General features: G+C 55.1%; 1 protein-coding gene across 1 annotated transcript; it reads right to left on the bottom strand.

Moving 5' to 3' along the window:
- Window positions 1–577: 577 nt before the first annotated feature.
- FRMD8 (FERM domain containing 8) lies at window positions 578–21,999 on the bottom strand. The gene is made up of 11 exons (XM_069566212.1): window positions 21,818–21,999; window positions 21,396–21,480; window positions 19,590–19,757; window positions 17,317–17,418; window positions 16,928–16,986; window positions 16,644–16,810; window positions 14,189–14,413; window positions 11,950–12,073; window positions 10,954–11,097; window positions 4,444–4,642; window positions 578–2,166 (listed from the first exon to the last, which is right to left on the bottom strand). Exons 2-11 carry the CDS (start codon window positions 21,478–21,480, stop codon window positions 2,048–2,050), a joined length of 1,392 nt encoding a protein of 463 aa, XP_069422313.1. The 5' UTR covers window positions 21,818–21,999; the 3' UTR covers window positions 578–2,047.
- Window positions 22,000–24,883: the final 2,884 nt, after the last annotated feature.

Below are 24,883 nucleotides of genomic sequence, written 5' to 3'. Positions count from 1 at the left end.
CATGACTGAGCGACTGAACTGAACTGAACTGGAGCTTCCAGGAAAGCAATGTGGCCCTGCTGACATGGATCTCAGCTGGGTGAGAGTTCAGTTCAGACTGACCTCGAGAACTGTGAGATCATGAATGTGTGTTGTTTTATTTGTATTTATTTGGCCATGCCACATGGCTTGTGGTTTCTTCATTCCTCCACCAGGGATTGAACCCGGGGCCTCAGCAGTGATAGCAGTGAGTCCTAACCACTGGACCACCAGGCAATTCCTTGTGGGTTGTTTTATTTACTTTTCATCAAGTATTTTAATTGATTTTTTACTTTAAAAAATATTGATATGGCTGTGCCAGGAGTCAGTTGCAGCACATGGGATCTTTGATCTTCCTTGCCGCACTTGAGGTCTTAGTTCCCCAACTAGGGATTGAACCTGTGCCCCCTGAATTGGGAGCATGGAGTCTTAACCACTGGATTGCCAGGTAAGTCCTTCTTCATGCATATTTAATAGAAAGCAAATATGCAGCCTATAATCAACTCCCAGACTGTAATTAACACACTCTCATTATTTCATAACATAAACCACCCCACAATTTGCTGGAAATGGATTTTATTAATAATATGTCACATGATGAGATGCTTGGATGGCATCACTGGCTCAATGGACATGAGTTTGAGCAAACTCCGGGAGATAGTGAAGGACCGGGAAGCCTGGAGTGCTGCAGTACACGACTTCGCAACAGAACAATAATAAAGTTTGCTGGAAATTGATTTTAATAAGTCACATGATACAAAAGGATAGGAATATTCAAAGGGCACTTAGTGAAACACTGCTTTTTCCCACAAGGGCAGACGGAAAAAGTTAAGGCACAATGGATGCTCAGAAAACAGGAAGAAGCTGAAGAGTCAAAACAAATAATCTGTGTACACACACACCCATCATGTCCCTCAGGCCCTTCAATCTATCAGGTAAGAATTCACCTGGCATCAAAACAGTGCGTGGGAGCAGATAACCGGAGGGCTAGGAGCCGGAGGGGCTGGGAGCCAGTGAGGTCTCCAGGAGAGATGAGATGTCCTCTAGCTGGGACATTCGGAAAGGCTGGAGACACCTATTCATTATGACAGATAACAAAGGCCCTACTGCTGGAGGGCAAGCCCCCCTGGAAACATCTGGAGTGTTCAAGAGCCAAGAAAGGGAGGAGGAGGTGAGTGGGCTCTGACATCCGGAGACAAGAGGTTCACATTCCCTTCCCCACATTCCCACTGGGAAGGGAAGACAAAGCAAACCCTGTGTCGGGCTGGACCTGCCTCCTTCCTGTGGAAAGTCCCTGGAAGCGCCCCAGTGGTGGTGGTGGGGGGGTGACCCCTGAGAAAGAGCCTAAGGCTGAGAGGCCAGCTCTTCTGGGAGGAGGCAGGAGGCTGTGGGAAGAGACCCACTCAGGCCATATCCACCTCCCTACAAGGTCCCCGAGAAAGAAGAGACCCCTCTCGCCCAGGGACTTCCCGTGCATGGGCCTAGGGCTGGATGAAACCTCAGCACCATCCTGGAAGGAGCGCCCGCAGCTCTGAGATGGTGGGGGCACCCTCGTGAGTAGCCTGAGTTTGCAGGCTTCGTGGAACCAAAGCAGATCAAAAAAAGATCAAAACTGAAACTGGAAGCCCCAAGGGGCTTTGGGAGCGCCTCCAGGTGTGGAGTGTGGGCCCACGGGCTGGTGGGTCCACAAGGCAGCCACCTCCCAGCAGTGACATCACCGAAGATCAGCAAGCACGCTTTCCTGCTGGTCAGGGTCTCCTGCTCACGAGGGAGACCACAGGGAGGGGCACAGGGTCCCTCCAGTTCCACTGAGCTGGAGAGGGCTCTGTGGGGGCCTCACTGTCTGTGGAGGCCCCCGACCCTCTCCTCGCAGGGCCACGTCCCAGCCTGGCCACATGAGCTGGAATGTGGGGATGTGGTCACCAACGTCCAGGGAAAAAACCAAAGACACACACGCTCCTCTGGAGTGTCCTGAGCCGCGCTTCAGGCAGCACGATGCCCCCATGCTCTCCCACCTGCACAGCGGCCCTCAGCCTTGCTCCAGGCTGTCGGCGGCCTGGACCACGGTGTAGCTCCCCTGGCCCAGGGACAGCTGCCTGCTGAAGAAGGATGTGGTGCGTTTCGGTTTCACCCGCTTGATCGTCTCGCCTGTTTGGGGAACAAGAGGGATGCACTGAGGAGGGGGCCCCCCCCAGGGGAAGGCCCGGCTCCAGGGGAGCCCTTTCTGGAGCCTTCAGGCTGAGCTCCCCTCTTCACTCCCACCAGCTTCACGAGCCTCAGCTCCTCCCCCAACCCTCCCATAGTGAGAGCATGGGGCGGGGCGGGGGGCGGCCAGTCTCCTAAATCAGGTCACCAGTGTTTCCATTTGATGGTGGGCCTGCTGTGGTGTCTAAACCTGTTCAAAAAGAGACTGGAAAGGGGTACAAATGTCCAGCTAAAAAAGAACTCACAGGGATGTCCTAGATAGCACAAGGAATATGGTCAGTAACACTATAATGACTCTGTATGGTGACAGATGATAACCAGACTTAGGAGGATCACTTCATAACATATAAAAATACTGAATCACTATGTCAAAATCACTATATATATGAATATATAATATGTCAACTGTAATTCAATTCTGGAGTAGGAAAGGGCAGCCCACTCCAGTATTCTTGCCTGGAAAATTCCATGGTCAGAGGAGCCCAGCAGGGTATAGTCCATGGGGTCGCAAAGAGTCAGACATGACTGAGCACACACATAATTCAATTACAAAAAAGAAGTAAGAACAGACCAAAGTCACAAAATACCTATAGTACATACTATTGCCTGAAAATGATCCTCAATGAGACAGACAGACTTTTTCCGGGGGAGGAGGGAGAGGGTGGCGCTTGTGGAATTTTAGTTCCCCAACTCGGGATCGAACTGGGCAGTTGAAGCCTGGAATCCTAACCAGTGGACTGCCAGGAAAGTCCCTAAAAAGACTTCTTAAAAGTTAAAAATTTCAAGCCAGGTGATCAAGGTCAACATCTAAAGTCACGAATCATGCTGATAATGAATATGATGTGGTAAAAACGGCTCATCACCTCTGTGATCTTCCTCCCCCAAACCCTCACTCTTGTCTAATAATGAGAAAACCAGAGAGATTCCAGTAAAGGGGCATCCTACACTATGCCTGACCAGTCCGCCTCAAGACTTCAAGGTCCTCAAAACCAGGAAGGTCTGAGAAACTTGTCACAGCCAAGAGGAGCCTAAGGAGACACAGCAGCCACCTGAAGTGTGGTGTTCTGGACGGGACCTTGCATCTGAAAGAGGATGTTAGGGAAGGTGAAAACTAAGGACTTGAGTTAATTTACTGCATCGTGTCAGTTCATTAATTCTAACAAACACACTGTATTAACATAATACATTAATTTTAAAAAGCAAGCGACAGAAGAAAAACAGGCAACAGAAATAAATGGTAACACATGAAGAAACTGCATGGAAAAATGGCCCTGCTTCACCAGCATCCGAACACCAACTCTGACGAGCTCACTGCCCTCAGGGTGATAACACCTGCTGTGGGTGAGGATGGAGAGGCAGGTGCCTCCTTCTCTCCTGGAGTGGGTACAGTAGGTGCACACTTTGACCTGGAAACCCCATTTCCAGTAATTTCCCCTGAGGAAACAGTTATGGATTCCAGGTAAGGATTTGGCTAACAGGTAAGGTTTGCTGTTTATAGTAGCTGATGAACTACAAATACAGTTGGCCCTTAGATAACAGGTGGGTTGATAGGCCAACCCTCTGTGCAGTCAAGAATCAGAGTATGACTTCCAGCTGGCCCTTCATAGACCCATGGTTCCGTCTCTCCCACCAGTTCAATCAACTGCAGATCATGTGTGTGTGTCTGTTAGCCGCTCAGTCATGTCTGGACTCTTTGTGACCCTATGAATGGTAGCCCGCCAGGTTCCTCTGTCCACGGGATTCTCCAGGCAAGAATACTGAAGTGGGTTGTCATTCTCTTCTATAGGGGATCTTCCCGACCCAGGGATCAAAACTGTGTCTCCTGCATTGCAGGCGGATTCCTTGCCACTGAGCCACCAGGCAAAGTGTGCGTTCGGGCACCCATGTCATCTTTACCAGCTGCACTGATCCCACAGGGTGTGCATCCATCCTTCCTACACCCACAGCTTTAGTAACAGACACTAGTTGTTTCTAGCTTTTCATGTCTGGATATGCTTGTGGACACAGCAGTGAGGGGCTCTTACTGCTGGGGGCCCAGAGGGAAGCCTCCGATTCTCCATCAAACGACCGGATGCTCGCACCCAGCCCTCGGCCCCCGCCAGGTCCTGCCGGCTAGAAGCTAACTCATTGCATCTGGAACTGCTCCCACTTCCAGAACTCCCCGTGGTGTGCGTGTGCACACGTGTAGGTGTGTGTGCACAGCACGAGGCGGTCACTCACCCTCCTCCACGTAGTCAATGGTGGAGAGATGCTGGATGCGGCTGCACACCACGCTGCCCTGCCTCCGCAGCTGGGGGCGCTGGTGAGGGGGTGGTGAGGAGCCAGAGGCTGAGGCAGGGCCGGCCTCCTGGGAGGTGGCGGGCTCGGCAGCCTGGCTCAGCTCGATGCAGTACTCGATGAGGCTGCTCATCAGCTCGGCCTGGGGAGGAGAGGGGGCCGGCGTGAGGCCTGGGGGGCTCTCTATTACCTGCTGCAGAGCGAGAGGATCCAGACCCACATGCCCTACCTGCTGGTGGGGGAGGCCAATGAGGAAACAAATACCTTTTATACAAAAGAAGGGGAGTCTGCTCTGTGGGCCAGGGGAGCCACCCCATTTGGGCTGACTTCAGCGGTCAGATTGTTGTTGTTTAATTGTGTAGTTGTGTCTGACTCTTGCGACCCCATGGACTGTAGCCCTCTAGGCTCCTCTGTCCATGGGATTTCTCAGGTAAGAATACTGGAGTGGGTTGCCATTTCCTCCTCCAGGGGATCTTCCCAAAAGAAAGAAAGGAGAGTGAAAAAGCTGGTTTGAAACTCATCATTAAAAAAATAAATTCATGGCATCCGGTCCCATCACTTCATGGCAAACAGATGGGGAAAAAGTGGAAGCAGTGACAGATTTTATTTTCTTGGGCTCCAAAATCACTACGGATGGTGATAGCAGCCACGAAATTAAGATGTTTGCTCCTTGGAAGGAAAGCTATGACAAACCCAGACAGTGTATTAAAAACCAGAGACATCACTTTGCTGACGAAAGTCTGTACAGTCAAAGCAATGGCTTTTCCAGTAGTCATGTATGGATGTGAGAGTCGGGTCATAAAGAAGGACCATAAAGAATTGATGCTTTCGAACTGTGGTGTTGGAAAAGACTCTTGAGAGTCCCTTGGACTGAAAGGAGATCAAACCAGTCCATCCTAAAGGAAATCAGTCCTGAATATTCATTGGAAGGACTGATGCTGAAGCTGAAGCTCCAATACTTTGGCCACCTGATGTGAAGAACCGACTCATTGGAAAAGACCCTGATGCTGGGGAAGATTGAAGTCCAATGAGAAGGGGGTGGTAGAGGATTGGGGTGGTAGGATAGCATCACCGACTCAGTGGACATGAATCTCAGCAAACTCCAGGAGATAGTGAAGGACAGGGGAGCCTGGCTTGCTAAATAGTGAGGTCAGCTGGGTGGGGTAGGCAGTTCCCCTGAACACATTCCTCAAGCCTTCTCAACAGACTTGAAACATTACACACGTTGACATAAAAGGTAATGTGACCAGATGCTAGCGGGCAGGGTCTGGGCACCTTAGGGTGGGGACAGCCAGGGCTGGCAGAGCCACAGACAGAAAGTTGCCAGCAGGTGGCGTTGCCTAGGCAGGGCGTGTTCAGGGAGCCGGACACAGCAAGGACTGGGGTAGACACAGGCTGGCCTTGGACCCCGAAATGAGAACCCACTGGAGAGCAGGGTCAAAGGCCAAGGGGGCAGTCGGTGACTGCCCACCCGATGGGGTGACCCGAGGCTGCTCCAGGGCAACAAACGCTGCCCTGAGGAGGGTAAGCAGGGCAGGAAACTGCACGGGAGGTCCAGGCCCCACACATCCTCTGCACCTCCCTGAGGGAGCTGCATGGAGCTGAGCACACCAGGCCGCCCTCTGAGATCCTGCAACACCGCCTGACGCTCCTGAGGTTGGGGGAGGCTGCCATTACAGCTCAGCCGCCTCCAACAAAATGAAATATTCATCCAGGATAAGACTCAGCAAGCTAGAAATGGAAGAGGACTTCCTTAACCTGATGAAAGGCCTCTATGAAGAACGCATAGCCAACACCACACTGACTTAGAGCAAGGCTGAAGGCTTTCCCCTCAGGCCCAGGATGCCTGCTCACTCGGACTCACCAGGTGAGACCAGTGCTGCAGGCAAGACCAGGGAGAGGCAGGCAGCCTGCCAAGTTAGAGGACAACTGCCCCCTTCACAGACAACGCTGAACGGTCCAGAGACAATCCCAAAGGAGCCTCAGAAAACCTGCTTTCAACGAGTGAGTTTCACAGGGTGATAGGATATGAGGAAAACAAAATCAACTGTGTTTCTGTACGCCACAGCCAACAACTGGAAAGTGACATTAAAAAACGGTGTACCATCTCTGGGAGCACCAAACAAATAGGGAGGGGGATAAATCTAATAAAAGATAGATACGATATGTATGCTGAAAACCACAGAATGTTAGTGAAAGGAATCAAAGACAAATAAATGGAGATGTGCCGGGAGCTTCCCTGGTGGGTGAGTGGTAAAGAAGACACCTGCCAATGCAGGAGACGTGGGTTCGATCCCTGACCCTGGAAGATCTCACATGCCAAGGAGCAACTAAGCTGGTGTGCCACAACTACTGAAGCCCGCGCGCCTGAGAGCCTGTGCTCCACAGTGAGAGAAGCTGCCGCAATGAGAAGCTCTATACCAAAACTCTGAAGCAGCCACCGCTCGCCACGACTAGAGAAAGCCCCTGCAGCAACGAAGACCCAGCACAAAGTGAAAGTCGTGTGTCCGACTCTTTGCGACCCTGTGGACTGTAGCCTGCCAGCCTCCTCTGTCCATGGGATTCTCCAGGCAAGAATACTGCAGTGGGTTGCCATTGCCTTCGCCAGGGATCTTCCTGACCCAGGGATCAAACCTGGGTCTCCTGCATTGCAGGCAAATTCTTTACTGTCTGAGCCACCAGAAAAGCCAAAAGTAAATAAATAAAATTATTTTTTTAATGTCATTTAAAATAAATGGACTGGAAGATTTAAAAATATCTCTTCAAAAGACATTGTTAAGAAAATAAAAAGTTGTAGACAAAGTTATGGGCTTCCCTGGTGTCTCAGAGGTTAAAGCGTCTGCCTGGAATGCGGGAGACCCTGGTTCGATTCCTGGGTCGGGAAGATCCCCTGGAGAAGGAAATGGCAACCCACTCCAGTACTCTTGCCAGGAGAATCCCATGGAGGGAGGAGCCTGGTAGGCCACAGTCCATGGGGTCGCAAAGAGTCGGACACGACTGAGCGACTTCACTCACTCAGACAAAGTTATAGACTTTGTCAAGTTATTAGACAAAACACTTGTAAAATATTTATCTGATAAGGGACTGGTATGCAGAACATATAATGAACTCCTATAGCTCACTAAGAAAACAAATAAGCCAGTTTAGGAACTTCCCTGGTGACACAAGGGGTCAGAATCCCCCTGCCAATGCAAGGGACACAGGTTTGATCCCTGGTCCAGAAAGATTCCACATGCTGCAGAGCAACTAAGCCCGTGCGCTGCAACGACGGAGCCTGCGTGCCACAACCAACGCAGCCCTTAGCGTCTGGAGCCCTTGTCGCTCTGCAACGAGAGGCCATCGCGATAAGAAGCCAGGGCACCGCAATGAAGAGCAGCCCCCGCCTGCTGCCACTAGAGAAAGCCTGCACAAAACGCAATAAATACCCAGCACGGTCAAAACTAAAACACACAAATCAAACTGTTTTACAAATTTCCCGATTTTAACCAAGTGGAGAAATGATCTGTACAGACATTCCATCAAAGACCTACAGATAATAAATAAACACAGAGAAGGATATCAACATCGTAAGTCATAATGAAAATGCAAATGACAGCCACACTGACCTGTCACTACCACACAGTCATTATAATGGCAAACAAACAGACACTGACACCACCAAGTGCTGAGCGAGGAAGCGGAGCACCTGGGACTCTCGGACGCGGCTGGAGGGACTGCGGGATGGCACAGTCCCTTTGGAAGACAGTTAGGTAGCTTCCAGTAAGGCTGTTATGATACAATCCTGTAACCCCCAGTCCTAGGTATTTACACAAGAGAACTGAAGGCATACGCCCACCCAACAGCCTGTACACAAATGTCTAGAGCAGCTTTATTCACAAAAGTCCCAAACTGGAAATATCCTTCAGTGGGTAAAGAGCTAACCTGTAGTTATATCCACCCAATGGAATGTTACAGCAGTCAAAAGCAAAAAACCAGGACTTCGTGAAATGTGGACCATCTCAGGGGCGTGAATCTTAGTGAAAGTGGCCAGGCTCAAAAGGCTGCAGAGTGTGTACACTGCACGGTTGGATCGCTATTTGTTTCTCATCTACCAATTGACAGGCGTTCGTGTGGTGTTCAGTTCTTTGGTTATGACACACAAAGCTGTATGAACATCTTAGTGTAAATCTGTGTGCGGACATATGTCTCTTTCCCCTGGGTAAATACAGTAAGTGAGTTTATATGACATTCTGAAGAAAGCAAAACTCTAGGTACAGCTAAGAGGAGGTATCAGATAGCAAGTGAAGAGATGAGTCTGAAATCATAAGAGATATATATGAAACAATTAAAAAAAAAGAGAAAACTCAAAAAAAAATTGGCAGACTTCAACAAACAGGACATTCAGATGGTGGATATATATGTAAAAGGTGCTCAACCTCATTTGTGTGTGTGTGTGGAGGGGGGGAATGCCAACTAAAATCACATGGAGATTTGGGGGTGATGGAAATAACGCCAATAAAAAATGGGCAAAAGATGTGAAGAGACGTTTCACTTCTAGGAGGATACGTGGACAGCAAATAAGCAGCTCTGTAGCTTGCCTGTGGTGGCGGTGGTCATGTGAACATGTTAAAACTCACCTCTCAAAACGGGTGCATTTTATTGTAAATTATATCTCGATAAAGTTGACTAGCAAGTAAAGAAGCATGAGGAGATATCCCTCCTCAACCACCAGAGTGGCTGAAGGGACCAGTCGGCTCCTGAGCCTGAAGCTGGGCGTGCGCACAGAGGATGCAGGCAGCACCTTCTGCCACAGTCAGAACTGGATACCCAAGGCCTGTCAGCAATGGGACAGAAAAGTCAAGGGGGGCAAATTCATACGCGGGACCGCCCAGTGCAAGCGGGAGACCACGGCACTGGCACCTACAGTGGGGACGAGGATGGAGCTCCCAGATACAGGGCTGAGTGCGAGACTGGGCAGAACAGAACGCTCCGTGGGGACCCTCTGCCGTAAAGTTCGAAGCCAGGCATAAAGACTCTGGGGTGGCACAAGTCAGGATGCGGGGGTCCCTTGGCGGGGGGCACGGCTGGGAGGCGGATCGAGGCGGGGTCTTTCTCAATCTGAAAGGTGTTACATGGGTTTCTTTTTTAAATATATAATTTATTTGTTTTTGGCTGCACTGGGTCTTCGCTGCTGCTTGGACTTTTCCCTAGCTGCGGTGAATGGGAGCTACTCTCCAGGCGCGGGCTTCTCATCGCGGCGGCTTCTCTTGTTGCGGAGTATGGGCGCAGCAGCTGTGGCACACGGCCTTTTAGTTGCTCCTCGGCCTGTGGAATCTTCCTGGACCAGGGACTGAACCTGTCCCCTGCACTGGCAGGCAGATTCCTACCCATTGTACCACCCGGGAAGTCTGTTATATGCGTTTCTTTTAGGACATGTGTTGAGCTATATATATACACTTAGGAGTTGGGCACTTTTCTGCATGTATGTTGTAATTCAATAAAATGGAGACTTCCCTGGTGGTCCAGTGGTTAAGAATCTGTCTTGCAATGCAGGGGACACAGGTTCGATCCCTGGTCAGGAACTAAGATTTCACGTGCTGCGGAGCAACTAAGCCCGTGCACTGTAACTACTGAGGCCGTGTGCTCCAGAGTCCACATGCCACAACTAGAGAATTCATGTGCTGCGACAAAAGATCCTGCATGACGCAACAAAGATCATGCATGCCGCAACTAAGACCCAGTGTGGCCGAATAAGTGTATTTTTTTAAAAGAAAAGGACATCTGAGATTTAAAAAACAAAAAACTGTGCTAAAGAAATAAAATAGGACATTTAGATTAAAAAAAAGAGACCTGGGTAATTCTCTGGTGTTCCAGTGGTTGGGATTTTGTGCTTTCACCACTCAGGGCCCAAGTCTGATCCCTGGTCAGGGAACTAGAATTCCACAGGCTCCAGTGTGACCAAAAAAAAAAAGTCTAGGCCAGTGATAAGGGAGGGGCAGAGGGAGCAGAATGGCTGGGAGGATTTAGAGGCTCAAGGCGGCGGCAGGAAGGGCCGTGTGCTTTCACCGATGGGGAGTCCCTGGAGCACATCTCTGCGCTTGGGGAGAGGAGCACCGAGGCACAGTCCTGGAAGGGCCCTCGGCCCTGACCAAGGTGGGAGAAGGGGCAGGGGTGGAGATTGGGGCGGGAAGACAGGGTGCTGAGCGCACAAGAGGGAAACAAAGGCACACTGGGCACACAGCGCTGGGCAGCCCCCCGCCAACCACTGCCCCAGCTGCCCCACCACCGGGCCAGGCCTTCCCAACCCTCAAGGGTGGCTCCCCGTCGGCAGGAGTCAGCTCCGGGGTGTCCAGGCCCTCAGCAGCCCTCTCACCTCTTTGCTAGCCAGGCTGAGACCTCCGATAGCCTAGGGGCCCCTAAGTCCACCCTCTCCATGCCCACCCCCACCGGGATGCGGGCAGCACCCACCCCTACCTGCTTCGAGTAGATCTTGAGGAGTTTGTTGACCGGTGTGCCCTCATTGTCCCCGTCGAACTCCAGCCACAGCACAGACTCCTCCTCCTCGGGGGAGGTATGGTCCCAGGATAGTTCCTGGAAGCGCAGGCCCAGCAGGACGTGCTGGCCAGCGGGAGACAGAGCTTGGACTCCTCTGGGCTGAGGCCTGCTGCCCTGCCCCATCCCCGAGGGCGTCACCAGGAGGGGACACCTGGCCAGGCTATATTTACCTCCAAGGCTGAGCTGAAACTCATGTATGAGTTTCTCTTGGGAGAGGAATCCCTGCTTCCATCAGACCCTCAAGGAGGGCTGTGGTCCAGGAACTGAGACCCCCTAAGCCACAGCCCTTCTCACTAGTGGGACAAGCCCCTAAGAGCTGGGATGGGGGACAGGGGAGACCCTCCTTCCCCAGAGATCAGCTGGGTGGCATCTCGGCAGGAGGAGCAGCTGGGCCCGGCATGTCGGGGAGCAGGTGCCCAAGGAGGGCTGGGGTCCCTCTCTGGGGACCACCAGAAGTCTCCCCCAAACTTGTCTGCTGGCATGGGAGGGACTTCCGCCCAGGTGCATAGAAGCCCCTGGGGCGGGCTACCGACACCACTTCTACACAGGCTGAGACAACCAGCGGAGACATCCGGTGCCAAATGCAGGAGGCAGAGCCAGACTCCAACAGCCAGGAGGGCTCCCAGTCGTGAGGTTTTTCCAGAAAACCACCAGTGTCCAGCCAGGCCCTGCCAGATGCTCTCCACCAGCTGCAGGCTGGGCAGGAAAGCTGACCCACAGCAGGCTCAACAAAGCCCCCAGAATGCCAGTGGAAGCCCCAGAGACATCTGAGAGAGGGAGGCCAGAAAGGCTGCCCACCCTGCCCGAGGCCAACCACAGGCCCAAGGGAACCAGGAAGGCCTGGGTAAGGATCCCACTGCCCTCCTCTCCACTGAGGCGCCTGCTCCAGGTCCCCCCTGGAGGAGCAGGACATACCTTCTCCCTGCAGTCGATGACATGCACGCCATCCAGGCTGATGGCCACAGATACTGGCTTGCGCCCGCCCCGGTGCAAAAAGCCCTGGGCTGGCTTGTCAATCTCGCCGTGGAAGAAGGCACACCTGGGGAGGGAAACTGGGGTTATTCTGTCCCCTCCAGCACCAAGAACAAGGCCAGGGTCGGGGTTCAGCCACCAGTGGGTACACTGGCCAGGCCGTGTCCCAGGCACCTGAGATGCTTACGCTGTTTGGGTGACTAAAGGTTAAGTGGAAACCCATCCCAGGGAGGGAGAAACAGAGGAGGTGGGTGAGAGGGAGGCTTTGTGGAGGTGGTGGCCTCTGAGCTGATCAGGCAGGATAGGAAGGCTGGAATAGACAGAGGACAGGAGGGGAACTGGGTGGCACAGAGTGAGCTGGGCACCATGGACAGAAGGCAGAGCATGAACACAGGCGTGAGACAGAGTGAGTGACGTTCCCGGAATGGCCAGGAGCCTGAGAGCTCAGAAATGGGAGCTGAGGCTCTGGAGGCTGGGAGAGCCTGGAGGCTGAGGCTGCCCACCGTCCCCACATGGGCTGCTCAGGCAGGGAGGCCACTTCAGGATTTGATGCTGACAAACGGAAGGGGGCCAGGGGCCTTGGGACACCCAGGCACTGAGCTGCCACCCTCTCCCTCCTGCCCCATCGTGGCCTGTCACACTCCGGCTGCCCTGGGCCCTCACCCCTGGCTAAGCCAGTGAAAGCAGAAGTGGAGTCACTCAGTCGTGTTCAACTCTTTGAGACCTTATGGACTGTAGCCTGCCTAACTCCTCTGTCCATGGGATTCTCCAGGCAAGAACACTGGAGTGGGTTGCCATGCCCTTCTCCGGGGGATCTTCCCAACCCAGGGATCAAAGCCGGGTTTCTGGCAAAGCCAGAGCCATAGTTAAACCCTGCAGCCCCAGGAGGGGACTGGAGACAAGCCCGCTCCGCCTTCAGTTCTGAGCTCAGCGGAGGGCTCCCCCTCCGGGCAGACTCTTGACTCCACGGAGGAAACTGAAGCAACAGGAAGAGCAGCCACTGGCCCGCCCTCACCTCAACTCCTCACTCGATTGGGTCCTCTCTGTCCACACACACGCCTCTTGCCCACCATGGCAGCGGAAGACCTCCTCCCGCACCCAGAGCGGTTCCATCCCTGGGCTCCATCTCACAGGGAGGCTCCTGAGAGAGCTGGTTCCACGGACTGTCACCGATTCTTTTTCTCTTGCTCCTCCACCCGCTGCCGCCTTCACGATGCGGGAGCCAAGGTCAACGATCAGCCACACGGGCCATGTTGAACTCGACCTTGCCGCAGCAGCACCTGAAACTTGGTCATTCTTCCTCCTCAACCCTTCCCTTCACCGTGCTGGCTGGCGTCCCCTGCCTGGTCCACACTCACCTCTGTGGCCATTCCTTGGGGCTCCTGGCTGATGACTCATCCACTACCTGACTCTCTTCCCAGAAATCCAAGGGCTTGCCCGGAAGCGCCACTTGAGGGTCTGGCAAGCATCTCAAAATCAACACATCCAAAGACAAGCCCCTGATCTGCCTTGACCTGCACCCCTCCCCACCCTGCCCGTCCTGTCTCAGCTGGTGACTCCACCTCCCAGCTGCTCGGGCAGAAATCTGGAGTCCCCTCGGCCTGCTCCCCTTCGCCTCCTTTCCTGCACACCTGGCGAGTTCCTTCAGCTCCGCCCGCAACACCTCTGGAACCCGACCACCTCTGGAATCCCGCTGCCTGCGGCACCACCACCAGCCTGAGCCTCAGCACTCTCTGGAGTGTGGCCACTGTCCTCACAGCACAGCTCATCCTGCCCACCCACAGTCTGTTCTCTGCTTCTATTGTTTGCTGTCTCTCTTGCCCCTAGAACAGCCTCTTCACGGGCAGGAACAGTGGTCACCAAGGGGTCTCTAGCACCTCAAGGATGCTGGTGCCCAGTAGGTACCCAAGAGCTAAGGGCTAGAACTGCCTGTGTGAAAGAGAGCTGGCAGGTCTACGGGCCACGTGACTGTAGCAGGAGGGAGGAGAGGACCTGCCCGGTGTCCGAGCTCATGACAGGGGAGTGGGAGGAAGAGTGTCCAGCCCGGGACCCATGGAGCCTGAGGAGCTGGCATCTAGACGCACCTTGAGTGAGGACAGAGCTCAGTGGGATTGGAGATGGGTTCACGGGCCAGGGAGGGACACAGCACCCGGGGCTGTGGCCGCACTTGGAAGCTGCTCACCCGTAGAAGGGCAGCTCGTGGCACTTGAGGAGGTAGGCGCGGTAGTGGGGGCTCAAGGAAGCCTCGCGCTCGCCGTCGTTGCTGGCCACCTCCTGCACCCGGCGGTAGGCGTTCAGCAGACCCTGCTCGCCCGTCCCGGCCTTGGCACCATGGCCCCGGAAAGCAGCAAAGAGCCCGTGGCTCCGCTTGCAGAGATGGGCAGGGAGGAAGGAGTCCAGCTTCTCCCTGTGGAGGAAGGGAGATGGGGCTGGGCTGAGGATGGCTCTGTGTCTGCAGGCTGGGAAGACACCGCGGTCCTGGGGTGCGGGAAGCACGAGGTGCGCCTGGACACGAGCCCCCAGAGAGCCCACTGCCCCCATCCCTGCAGCGCGCCTGGTTGGCGAGAGGCCAGAAGGCAAAGCCAGGAGACAAGATGAGAGCTGAAACCAGACCGACCCCAGAAGCAGACCGTGACCAGAGGGTCTCGGGGCCAAGTCTGTGTCACCGAGTCAGGAAGCTTTGGATTCCTAAGCCAGCAATTTTACAATCAAAAGATAGTGCAAATGACCTAGCGCCATCAATGTTTTGTTCTGCTAAACAGAGATGTTAAAAAAATCACCACCAGCACAGGCTCATGAAGGAAAGGGCATTTTCAATCACACAGACTCAAGAATCCTGGTGTGACAGCACCGTGTCTCCCCCTCAGGCAGCCCTCTGACTGTGGCTGGGCGCTGCCCCTTCCAGTGGACTGCAGCTGGGGCTCGGGGCATGAGAGCTGGTTCAAGCCCGTTTCAATGACAGGGATCCCTGCTCATACAGATGGGTGCTGACACGTGCTTGGCACATGGCGGGGGCCGAACAAACAGCTGCAGTTGTCATTTTCATTGAAGAGGGGAGGAGGCTTCTAGAGGAGCAAGACTCCAGGCCACGGGGAAGGGTGGCCAGCCCTGCGGCCCTGACACAGGAAGGAACGTGATGCGGGGAGAGGCCTGGCTGTAGAGCAGCAGGAGGAGGGGCGTCCAGGGGGCTGCCCCCCGACTTCTCTGCTTCCAGCCACAGCTCTCCCTTGTCGTTTGGAAATCTGGCCTCCTACCCTCAGTCCATGGGGTCTGTGCAGGCTCATGGAGGGTCCAAGGGAGGATCTGGACCTCAGCCAATCAGTATCCCGGCCACTCTGTCTCCTTTGGGTGGACCTGGGCCCAGCCGTCATCATCAAATGAGTCTCAGGGCTCTGGTCACGTGAGGGATGAGGTCTCTTCTTGCCAGCGTGCAACTACTGTGGCCACCTGGCCATTGTGTGGCAGGAGCTTGCCTGAGTGCAAGCTGGTCCGGAGGACAAAGGGCTGGGCAAGGAGAGCGAGGACCAGTCTGGTGGGTGGGAGGGCCCCAATCAGAGCCCCTGAACCTCAGTCACCCTCCATTGTCTCAGTTGCTCAGTGGTGTTCAACCGTTTGTGGACCCTGTGGATTGTAACCCGCCAGGCTCCTCTGTCCATGGATTCTCCAGGCAAGAATACTGGAGTGGGTTGCCATTTCCTTCTCCAGGGCATCTTCCTGACTCAGGGATCGAACACGGTCTCCTTCATCTCCTGCATTGCAGATGGATTCTTTACCCATTGAGCTACCTGAGAAACCCTCAGTCACCCTGGACTCATCTATTTCCTGAAAAAGTCCTTCAAGTCCACAGTCTGAGCTGGGTCTGCTGTCACCTGCAATAGAACCAGACATGCCATCACAAGAGCCGGGGTTTCTATGGCTGCCAGCCTCAAGCCAGCTCAGCTGGGAGCGTTCAGGCTCCGCTGAGCTTGGGTGGCCCTGCTAGGCCCCAGCTGTTAGTCACCGGGCACAGGGCCTGGTCTCTGCACATCCTTCCCCCCACAACACAGCTATACACCGAAGGGCTGGTGTTGGGGGGAACCCTGAGTCTAGAACAGGCTGTATTTCAAGTACATACTCATTGCAATTATCACTAAACCTCAGGATTCATCCACGGAGGTCAGAGGCAGGCTTGGTCTACTTCCCGGGTAGACTCAATTGTCACAACCCCAGGCCCTGCGAATCAAAGAGCACAGTTTCTTGAGACAGCTAGGAAGCATGGAGCCAGCACGCTGGAGTGTCAGGAAATGGGGCCTCTTCCCTGGAGTTCAGGACTAAATCAGACAATCAGTGGCAACTGGGACTCAATGTGGTCAGTCCCCGGCGATGACTTCCAAGAGAACAAGCCCAACTCCCTCTGACCTCAGATGGGGGCTGGGCTCCACCCTTGTGCACAAGAAGGGGTCCTCTCACGGGTGTCACTTCACCTGTCTCCCACTGCCCAGGCCCCTCAGCCCAGAGCAGATGAGGAAGAGGAGGTCGAGAGAGGTGGGGTGACTCACTCAAGGTCACATAGCATCAGGGCCTCCTGACTCAGGACCTGGCAAGAGCACCTGCAACCAGGATTCCGAGACCAGGGGCTCCCCTCCATGGGCCCTCACCTCAGGGTGCAGGCGGTGGGCTGGCCAGGCTGGTAGGGCCCGAGCTGCACACGGCACACCAGGGCGCCCAGGGCCTCGCAGTCCTCCACGTCGCAAGGGTACCGGGCGGCCAGCACGTTGCCCTTGGCCTCCTCGTAGAGCAGCCGCAGGACCTCCTTGTCATGGATCTGCGAGCCGGTGCGGCAGAGAGGAATGGCTCAGTCCAGAGGGACACCCGTGTTCAGGGGCCAAGGGACCGTTGGACACCCTGGGGAGGTGGTACTGCCTGGGGCTCCCTGCCTCACCTGGAGCTCCCGCCGTTTGGGGAAAAACACGTTTCTCCGGAACTGTAGGGAAGGCTCATCTGGGGAGAGAGGAGGGGGTTGCTGGCCGCCCTGCACAGCCACCCTGCCTTCCCCGCTGAGTGACCCAGTCTCCTTAGTTCCCGAGTCTTCTCCACCACCACTCAGGAAACCCCAGCGCCGTCCAGAGATGGGGGTGTGTGGCTTATCTCAAGGTGCTCACTGTTCCCCCCAGCCCACCCTATCCTGGGCTCCCCTCCCCTGAGGGAGATGCCGGCTCTGCTGTCAGCGAGCGCAGCTCCATCTGCCAGGGGTGGCCTGGCTGGGCCGGGAGGTCACACCCCAGGCCCAGGTGGGCCCCGAGCCAGGGACGCACAGGCAGCAGCACTGACCCATGGCCACGTCGTCGTCTGGGGCGTCGGTGAATCGCAGCAGCAGCTCCTGCCACTGGCGGCCCAGCTTGTACGGCTGGTGCTTGGGCTTCAGCTGCACCTCTGTGGGAGGAGAGGGAAAGCGGCCGTGAAGCCGTGAGCAGCGCAACTGCCCACACTCACAGCAGCGACGACGCACTCAGGGCCAACGTTCACCGAACCATTTCAAGTGCTTTACAGCAACTGCCCTGAAATATCCCTACTCTCACTTCATCCACAGGGAAAATGAGGCTCAGAGAGGTTAAGGTGTTTGTCCAAACAGCAAGTGAGAGGGGGTCAGGTTCCAGGCAGCCAGTCCGACTATTCTCTACAGTACCCAGCATGGGCTGTAGCCGAGAGGCTGAGGCAGCTGGAAGGTGCTGGGGGTGGCCGTCCTGCTGCCCCTGGCACTACCTGGAAAGCAAAGCCCAAAGCTGGTGATAGGGTCAAAGGCCCAGGGAGCTGTTCTCCCTGTTCCCAGCCCTGCCTGGGCCTCTCCCTTGCCAGCCCCCACCCAAGCATGTCCCCTGGGGGCTCTGGGCTCCAGATGGCCTTAACCCAAGCCCCGGCAGCTCAGAGGACTCCCATTATCAGTATGGAACTGTGGTCCCACACTTCCAGATGGGGCCTTCCTGCCTAGAGGCTGTCCCCTCAGCAAGACGGACTGTCCCTGGAGAACTGTTCCATGCGAAGTGACAATGGCACTCAGAAGGTCAAACCCTCCCAAACATCCAGCTTGAAGGGTGGCTCCAGCAGGCGGCACCCCTCCCTGCCTCACGGCCCTGGGGCGTGGGTCACTGCCACACCCACTCTGGGGGCGGACTGGGGCCAAGAGTCCTGAGGGCCCACGTCAAAGCTGAAATGGCCTTTCAGCCTTCCTGAACCCAGCCTGGGAACAGAGTGGGCGCTGACCCCATGCTGGGGCCTCTTGGCTGGGGTGGTGCCCAGCATAACCCACTGGCCACACAGGCAGCCCATTCATGTTCTTGTGAGGGGGCAGACGGAATGCGACGAGGAGGGAGTGGGGGAGGAAGTCAGCTGGCTGACTGCAGAGACAGGAGCTGAAGGCCGGGCAGGGGCCACATGAAACCACCCCCCCCCACCAGTTTTCCAGAGACACAAGCAGAGGGGCCTGCAGTCCTGTCCAGTAGCCAGAGGGTGAAGGTGGGATGGCTGAGCTGGGTGGGGAGCGGCCGAGACAGACTGGTCAGCAGGAAGAGGGTGGGCGAGAGCAACAGCTGGGCAGGAAGCTCCCACCGGTGGGTGGGGGTGGGGAGACAGGCATTCCCCTTCCCACCAAGCCAGCATATCTTCCCTCCAGGGCAGAGGCACAAACTCCTAGGGGCCCAGGGACCAGGCACACCCTTCTGACCCTGCTTCTCTACAAGGGAGAGTATCTAATCCCAAAACAAGCCTGGCCCCGGCACCAGCTGGAGCATCCTCTCCCTGGCCCCTTTCCCAACCAAGTCAGCAGGCTAGTGGCCCTGTTCGGAGGCCCCAGGGGGCTCTCTGCAAGCCCGCCACACATCCCCCAGGCCTAAGGGCTGGAGAGCCCCCACTGCCCTCACTCTTGCTACACCCCCGCCTCGGGATCTCAGCCTGAAAAAGCAGGACAAAGTGATCAGAAACCGGGCAGGGCTGGAGCGTCCCTGCAGAGAAGCTGGGTTCCCACTCATCATCCCCGCCCTCAGGAAAAGTCTCACCCTTGGGGTGGCTGCGTCCTGGGCCAGGTCCCACCTTCCTCCCAGCCTCCAAAGAGCAGGGTACAGTTCAAAGAGGCTGGCTGGGGGCCCACCCAGGCCTCTGTTCCGATCTCTGTCCCACCACTCAATGTCCCCCCTGCTCCAAACCTCAATTTCCTCATCAGTATGACCAGGCTGGGCCATGAGGATAAGGTGAAATTCTACTTGCAAAATGCCAGCTCAGGTTGTGGCACGGACCACGTGCTCTGTGAACGTGCATGGCTCCCTCCCTGTCCCCCATCCCGCTCCTCCTGATGCTCAGGCTCCAGCAGCCCTGAGGTAAGGGGCAGGCACGACCTCTCCTTTGCCACCAGCACCAAGAAAGGAGATGGGGGCAGAGGAGCCAGGCATCATTCCAGGGCTCTGGGTCCTGGAAGCCATGGGTGGCTCCAGGACATATGAGTCCCACCTTTCCCTGATGTATAGTGGCCAGAGGTTCTAGAAGCTGCCCCCTCCTCCCCTGCCAGTGCCCTTCCAGCCCCCCGACCTGGGCTTCTCAGTGTCAAGCCTTACCCAGCAGAGGGGAGATGAGCCAGAGTGCGAAGGCGTCCAGGGCGATGTCTGGAAGCTGTAGGACCTCGCGGATGGCCCGATGCAGCTCGTGGGCACTGAGTGAGGGCAGGTTCTCCACGGCCAGGGGCACCATCGAATCATCCGCCAGGTATACCAGCACATCGGCTGCTGCAATGTGGGCCGGGCAAGGTCAGCTGGGCCAGCTGGCACAGGCATGCCATCTAAGCATCTTCCATTCCCCTGCTGGGGTTGGACCCTGTAACCCTTGGGGTGACCAAGGCTACACTCCGGAGGCAAAGCCTCAGCATCCCCGAAGGACCCTGTGAAGAGCGCTTGTTAGCTCCATGCTGTCAACGCAGAGGCCCTGGGTTCGATCCCTGGTCAGGGAGCTAGATCCCATGTACCTCAACTAAGAGTTCACATGCCACAACTAAAGATCCTGCACATGGCAACTAAGCCACGGTGCAGCCGAAATAAATGCATAATTATTTTTTAAGTCTGTTAGGACTTACTGGAGACCCTCAAACCACCCAGAAAGCCAGCAACTCTGGCTCAGGAATCAGCCTTGTCCCACCCTAAGCCCCCAAAGTTTCAAACTGGGACTGGCCGCTTCACCCCCAACACACTCCCCCTGCAGCCTCAAAGACTCTGCTGTGCTTCTCCCCTGAAAGAGAACATTCCACAGGTGGGACTGAGGCAGAGAGAGACTGAACCCATCCTGAAGTTACAATAGTTAGTAAATCGAGCAAGGAGGGAGAGAGCTGGTGACACGCTATTACCTTAAACAAGCCACTATCTCTCTCTGGCCCAAGCTAACGTGGGGCCACCCCGCAGTATAGCAAGTTTCAGGGTTCAGTCTGCTTAGGATTCTTCAAGCCTCAGGACTCAACACGATGGCCTTTCAAAAGGACTTAAGTCTTAAACAGGCCAGCTGAAGTACAACCCTGAAAGTTGAGTGCTCCCTGATGACAGCATTTGGACGCGTGTTTGGAGCCTGGAGCCCAAAGGAGACCCTTGGAAGGGCAGCCAGATTCAAATCTCTACCACTGGAACCACAGGCACCGTGAAGAAGCCCTGAGGGCTCCAATCCTGGCTGGCCTCTGGCTGGCTGGCTTCAGCCAGTCAGTGTGCCACATGCCTCGCGTGCCGAGTAGGGCTAATTCCTATCCCCCACTACCCCACCCAGAGCTTCTGTGAACCAAATGAGGTGAAGCCTGTGAAACACAAAGGTATAGTTTATTACTAACACAAATGAAGGTGCTTTTTGGATCCCCAGTCTGTTCGGTTCTAACAGTCACTTTCTTGAGAGATCATAAAATAATGTCCAGTTCAGCTCAGTCGCTTAGTCGTATCCAACTCTTTGCGACACCATGGACTGCAGCACGCCAGGAGGCTGAAACTCAGAGGGACATCTGGGGCAGTGAAGGCTCCAGTGTCCTGTACTTAACTTCTCTAGGGCCCAATTTCCTTCCTATAAAATGTAAATAATGATTCCTGTTTTCAAAGGACTATTTACCAAACAGAGAAAGTGAATATGTCACTTTTCATTTGTGAGATTTCAAGTGAATTTCACAGGTTTTACAAGTGGGGAAGATTTACAAGTGAGTACCCAACTTTGCAAGTAGCCTAGTGACAGAGCCCAGGTCCTCGGACTGACTTGTCACTTTTCCACATCCCAACTGACCTTATTTGTTAATTAATAAATAAAATTCTCTTCAATGACAGAGATGATGAGCCAGGGCCACTTCCTCGGGGCTGGAACCCTAGGAAGTTACGGTGGGGTGGGGACTAGGGTCACGGACCCACCTCGGGCTCCCACGGAGGACACACTGCTTCGATGGGACCGATCAGCTGGGCCGGGCTGCCCGGTACTGCCTTCTGGCCCGTCCATCTGCAGAAGAAAAGAGAAAAAGTTGTCCCTGGAGGGTCCAAGGATGGGGGTGCTGGGAAGCCCTTCAAGCTGTCACTGAGGAAGGAAGGAAGGGGTTCAGAGCTGATCTACGAAGGTGAACACCAGGGCTGAAGGCACAGGTGTTCAGACTAGCGGGGTGAGGGGTTGGGGCGGGGGGGGGGGTTCCTCAGTCAACTTTAGATGGGGGCTGGTGGAAGGAATCGGGGCCGTAGTGGTCAGGAGAAGGGTCAAGCTCGGCTCGCCGAGATGCCCAGGCAGGACACAGCACACCCCTGTCCGGGGCGGAGGCCCGTGCAGGGCGTCGCAGCTCTCTCACCTCACAGGAACGCAGCGCCCGCTGCCTCAGTCCAGGTTCCTGCCCTGACTCGGGCCCCCAGGTGCCGCTGCGTCCTCGCTGCCCGCCGAGACACAGGATCCCGCCCGCGCTCCGGTTCCCGAGGTTGCGACGCGGAAGCTCGGGCGCAGGAAGCGCGGCCCGCACGGCCCCGCCTCTTCGGCCCGCGCGAGCCAATCGGAGCCCGGGCCCGCCGCGCACGCGCCCTGCCTCCCGCGCGCGCGCGCACGCCCCTCGCAGGCTCGCGCTTATCCCGGCCGCCGGCCTAAAGCTCCTGGTGGCCGACTGAAGAAACTGACTCGCCACCTACCAGAGTGACGGGGGAGCCCGTGATCCCCACACACAGGCCCCACCTGTTGGCCTGTAACAGAACGTGGCGAAGGTTCAAGGAAATAGGGAATGGGGGTGCGAGCTCTGGCGCTCACACGCGAGTGACTTTGGGCTAGTCCCCTCACTTGTGAAAGGGGAGATGCTTCGTGGGGACGTGTCCCGGAGCGGTACTGTGCTGGCCGCGGGGTAAAGGTGATGCAGGCAGCCTGCTGTACCGCAGTGCCTCGAGGCCGGGAGAGGGGATGAGCTCGCCACGGTGGTCAGGAACTGGGGTGCCTGTCTTGACTATTCCAGATAAGTCCTTTCCCCTCGGGTCCTCAGTTACGCTCTCTGTCAGAGGAAGACATTGGATTGGATGACCTCCAAAGATCCTCAGATTACATATCAGGAATCCAGGCTGGGCACTCTTGTTATCCCAGGGAGCAGTCACATGAGCCTTCACTATCTTAGACACACATCCTGGGACACCTTGCAGCATTCCCAGGCTGGGTAAAGGGGTTGGGGCCCAGAGGTGGCAGGTGTGAAAGCACCTATCCCCAGGGTCATGTCACCAACGTGTCCTGGCAAGGCCAGCATGTGTGTACCTGGGGTGTAGATCTCAGAAAAAACAGGTCCATGGATTGCCTTCCCGAGATGGAGAAGCCAGAGATTGTTCCAAATGACAGCAACGGGCTGGGTGATCAGGAGGTGGGGTGAGGGGTGGAGGGTAGAGGGCTCACCTGCCCTGATTTCAGCGTGTTGGAAGGCGGCTCCAGCCTAACAGTCCAAGTCTCAATATTTGAAACAGCTCTCTGCCTACCCTCCAAGACCCAGGTTGCCCCACGATTGGCCCATTACATCTTGTCTTCCTTCCCAACATGACCTAAGGATTCAGGGAAGCTCAGCTGTGAGCAGTGGGAAGCGGCACCCGGCTCCAGGTTCCCGACTCTGGGATGGGACACGATGGCTCAGTGTCTTCCCTAAACTGTCTGGGGTAGAGTGCAAACACAGTTGAGTGTGTTGAGTGCTTACTGGAGTGTGGAGCTTGGGCTGGGGCAGGGCGTGGAGACCTGGATGAGACATGGCTCCTGCCCTCAGGAAGGTTATGTTATGGTTTCACTGGGGTGGAGGGAGAGAGGAGAGAGAACACCAGGAAAGATGCATGTTTTTTTGTTTTTGCATTAAATTTTTTAAAAAATTGAAGTATAGTTGATTTACAATGTTGTGTTTATTTATTTATTTAAAAAATGTTGGCTGCACCCTGTGGCATGCTGGATATAGTTCCCTAACTAGGGATCGAATCCATACCCTCTGCATTGGAAGGCAGAATCTTTACCACTGAACTGCCAGCGAAGTCCCAAGTTGCGCCACCTGGGAAGCCCTTAAAGGCCCATAAGGCCCTAAAATGTCAAAAGCAGGAAGAACAGAGTCTTCAATTCCTGAGCACCTACTGTGTGCTAGGCCCTTTCATGTGTGTTTCCTCATGTCAACATCTGGGACCCTGTGAGTGATGATAAGAATAATGGTAGCTGCTATTTGTGGAGCATAGAAAACGTGCCAGATCCTTTTCTAAGTGCTGTAATCTTTCTAAGACATTAAGAGGTGAGCATCAGATTTCCATTTCGTGAGAAAACAGGATCAGAAGTTTCAATAACAAAGCTGATGTCTGGCAGTATGTGTGGTGATGGTGAAGAGACAACCCAGGTCCAGTGAGGAGGGGAGCTGGAAGAGATTCCTAAAAGCATTCCAGGTAGTAAGAGCTGCAGGAGCATGGTTAGGACACCAGGGAAGGCCTGAGCAAACAGCACAGCAGGTGGGAAGGTGGGGTGGCACCCAGTGGGGGTCAGGGATGGCATGAACACCAGGAGTAGAAGTATGGGGGGGGCACGGAGAGGGGTGTTGGCAGGCAGTGAAGCCATTTTGGAAGTTGTGAGCTAGAGAATGTCAAGACCTGAGCTCTGCTTTGCCAGGCTGAGGGTTAACCTGGTGGACCTTGCTGGAGAATTGGAGAAGAGCTAGCCAGGCTTGGGGCTGCCCTTCTGTAAGGCTCTGGGGAGTGGCTGTGGGTCTCCCTTTAGCTGGGGACATGTGGTAGGCTTAGAGGACAGAGTGGGGCCCATTCAGAAGAGACAGGCAGCCTGATGGCCTTTACAGCCAAGAGGCCTTGGATTCAGCTATCTGCTGGGCTGGTCCCTGACTTTTGCAAGCAGTAAAAGCCCACAGAGGGATTGCCCGGCATCACTCAGAAGATAACAAGTTGCAAAACTAGGATTACAACTTAGCCGTCCATGAGGGACCAGGGCTCCGGAAGGTCTTTGGGGGCAGCCCAAGGAGCCTAGGATCGTTCCAGGGGGAGGAGGTCGCAGGTTCTGCTCCATAGAACCTGTCCACCCACGAGAAAGTGGTGGTGGGGGATGCGTTCTGCTTTGGCAGTTGCGGGAGAGAAGCACCATGAGGACTGATCCTCAGGCAGATGGGAAACTAAGAGCTGGAGGAGATCAGGAGGGGCAGGTAGGGGGTGTTTGGGAACTGTACATTCTTTGGGGCCCTTTGGAAATAGGGAGAGAGAACTGGAGACCCAGGCCCTTCTAATGCTCTTCCCTGACTTATCCGCTCATTCATATCTCATTCATTGCATACTCTGTACCACGCATAGTTCTAAGGCTTTAAGATAACATGAAGGAACAAAACAGCCAGAGATACCTGTCCAGACAGACAAGTTAATTGCTTAGTGTGTCA

The sequence above is a fragment of the Ovis canadensis genome, chromosome 21 (genome assembly GCF_042477335.2).
Source record: "Ovis canadensis isolate MfBH-ARS-UI-01 breed Bighorn chromosome 21, ARS-UI_OviCan_v2, whole genome shotgun sequence".
In the NCBI taxonomy this organism is placed as follows: Eukaryota; Metazoa; Chordata; class Mammalia; order Artiodactyla; family Bovidae; genus Ovis; species Ovis canadensis.
The sequence above is the reverse complement of the archived record's forward strand: the minus strand, read 5'-3'. Positions and strand labels throughout refer to the sequence as shown.

Coding starts and splice junctions, on each gene's coding strand:
- FRMD8 (XM_069566212.1), bottom strand. CDS start 21,480: ATGGACGGGCCAGAAGGCAGTACCGGGCAGCCCGGCCCAGCTGATCGG. Junction 12,074..14,188: donor CACGAGCTGCCCTTCTACGG/GTGAGCAGCTTC, acceptor TTCCCTCCCCAG/GTGTGCCTTCTTCCACGGCG. Junction 11,098..11,949: donor TCATCGACTGCAGGGAGAAG/GTATGTCCTGCT, acceptor CCCGCTGGCCAG/CACGTCCTGCTGGGCCTGCG.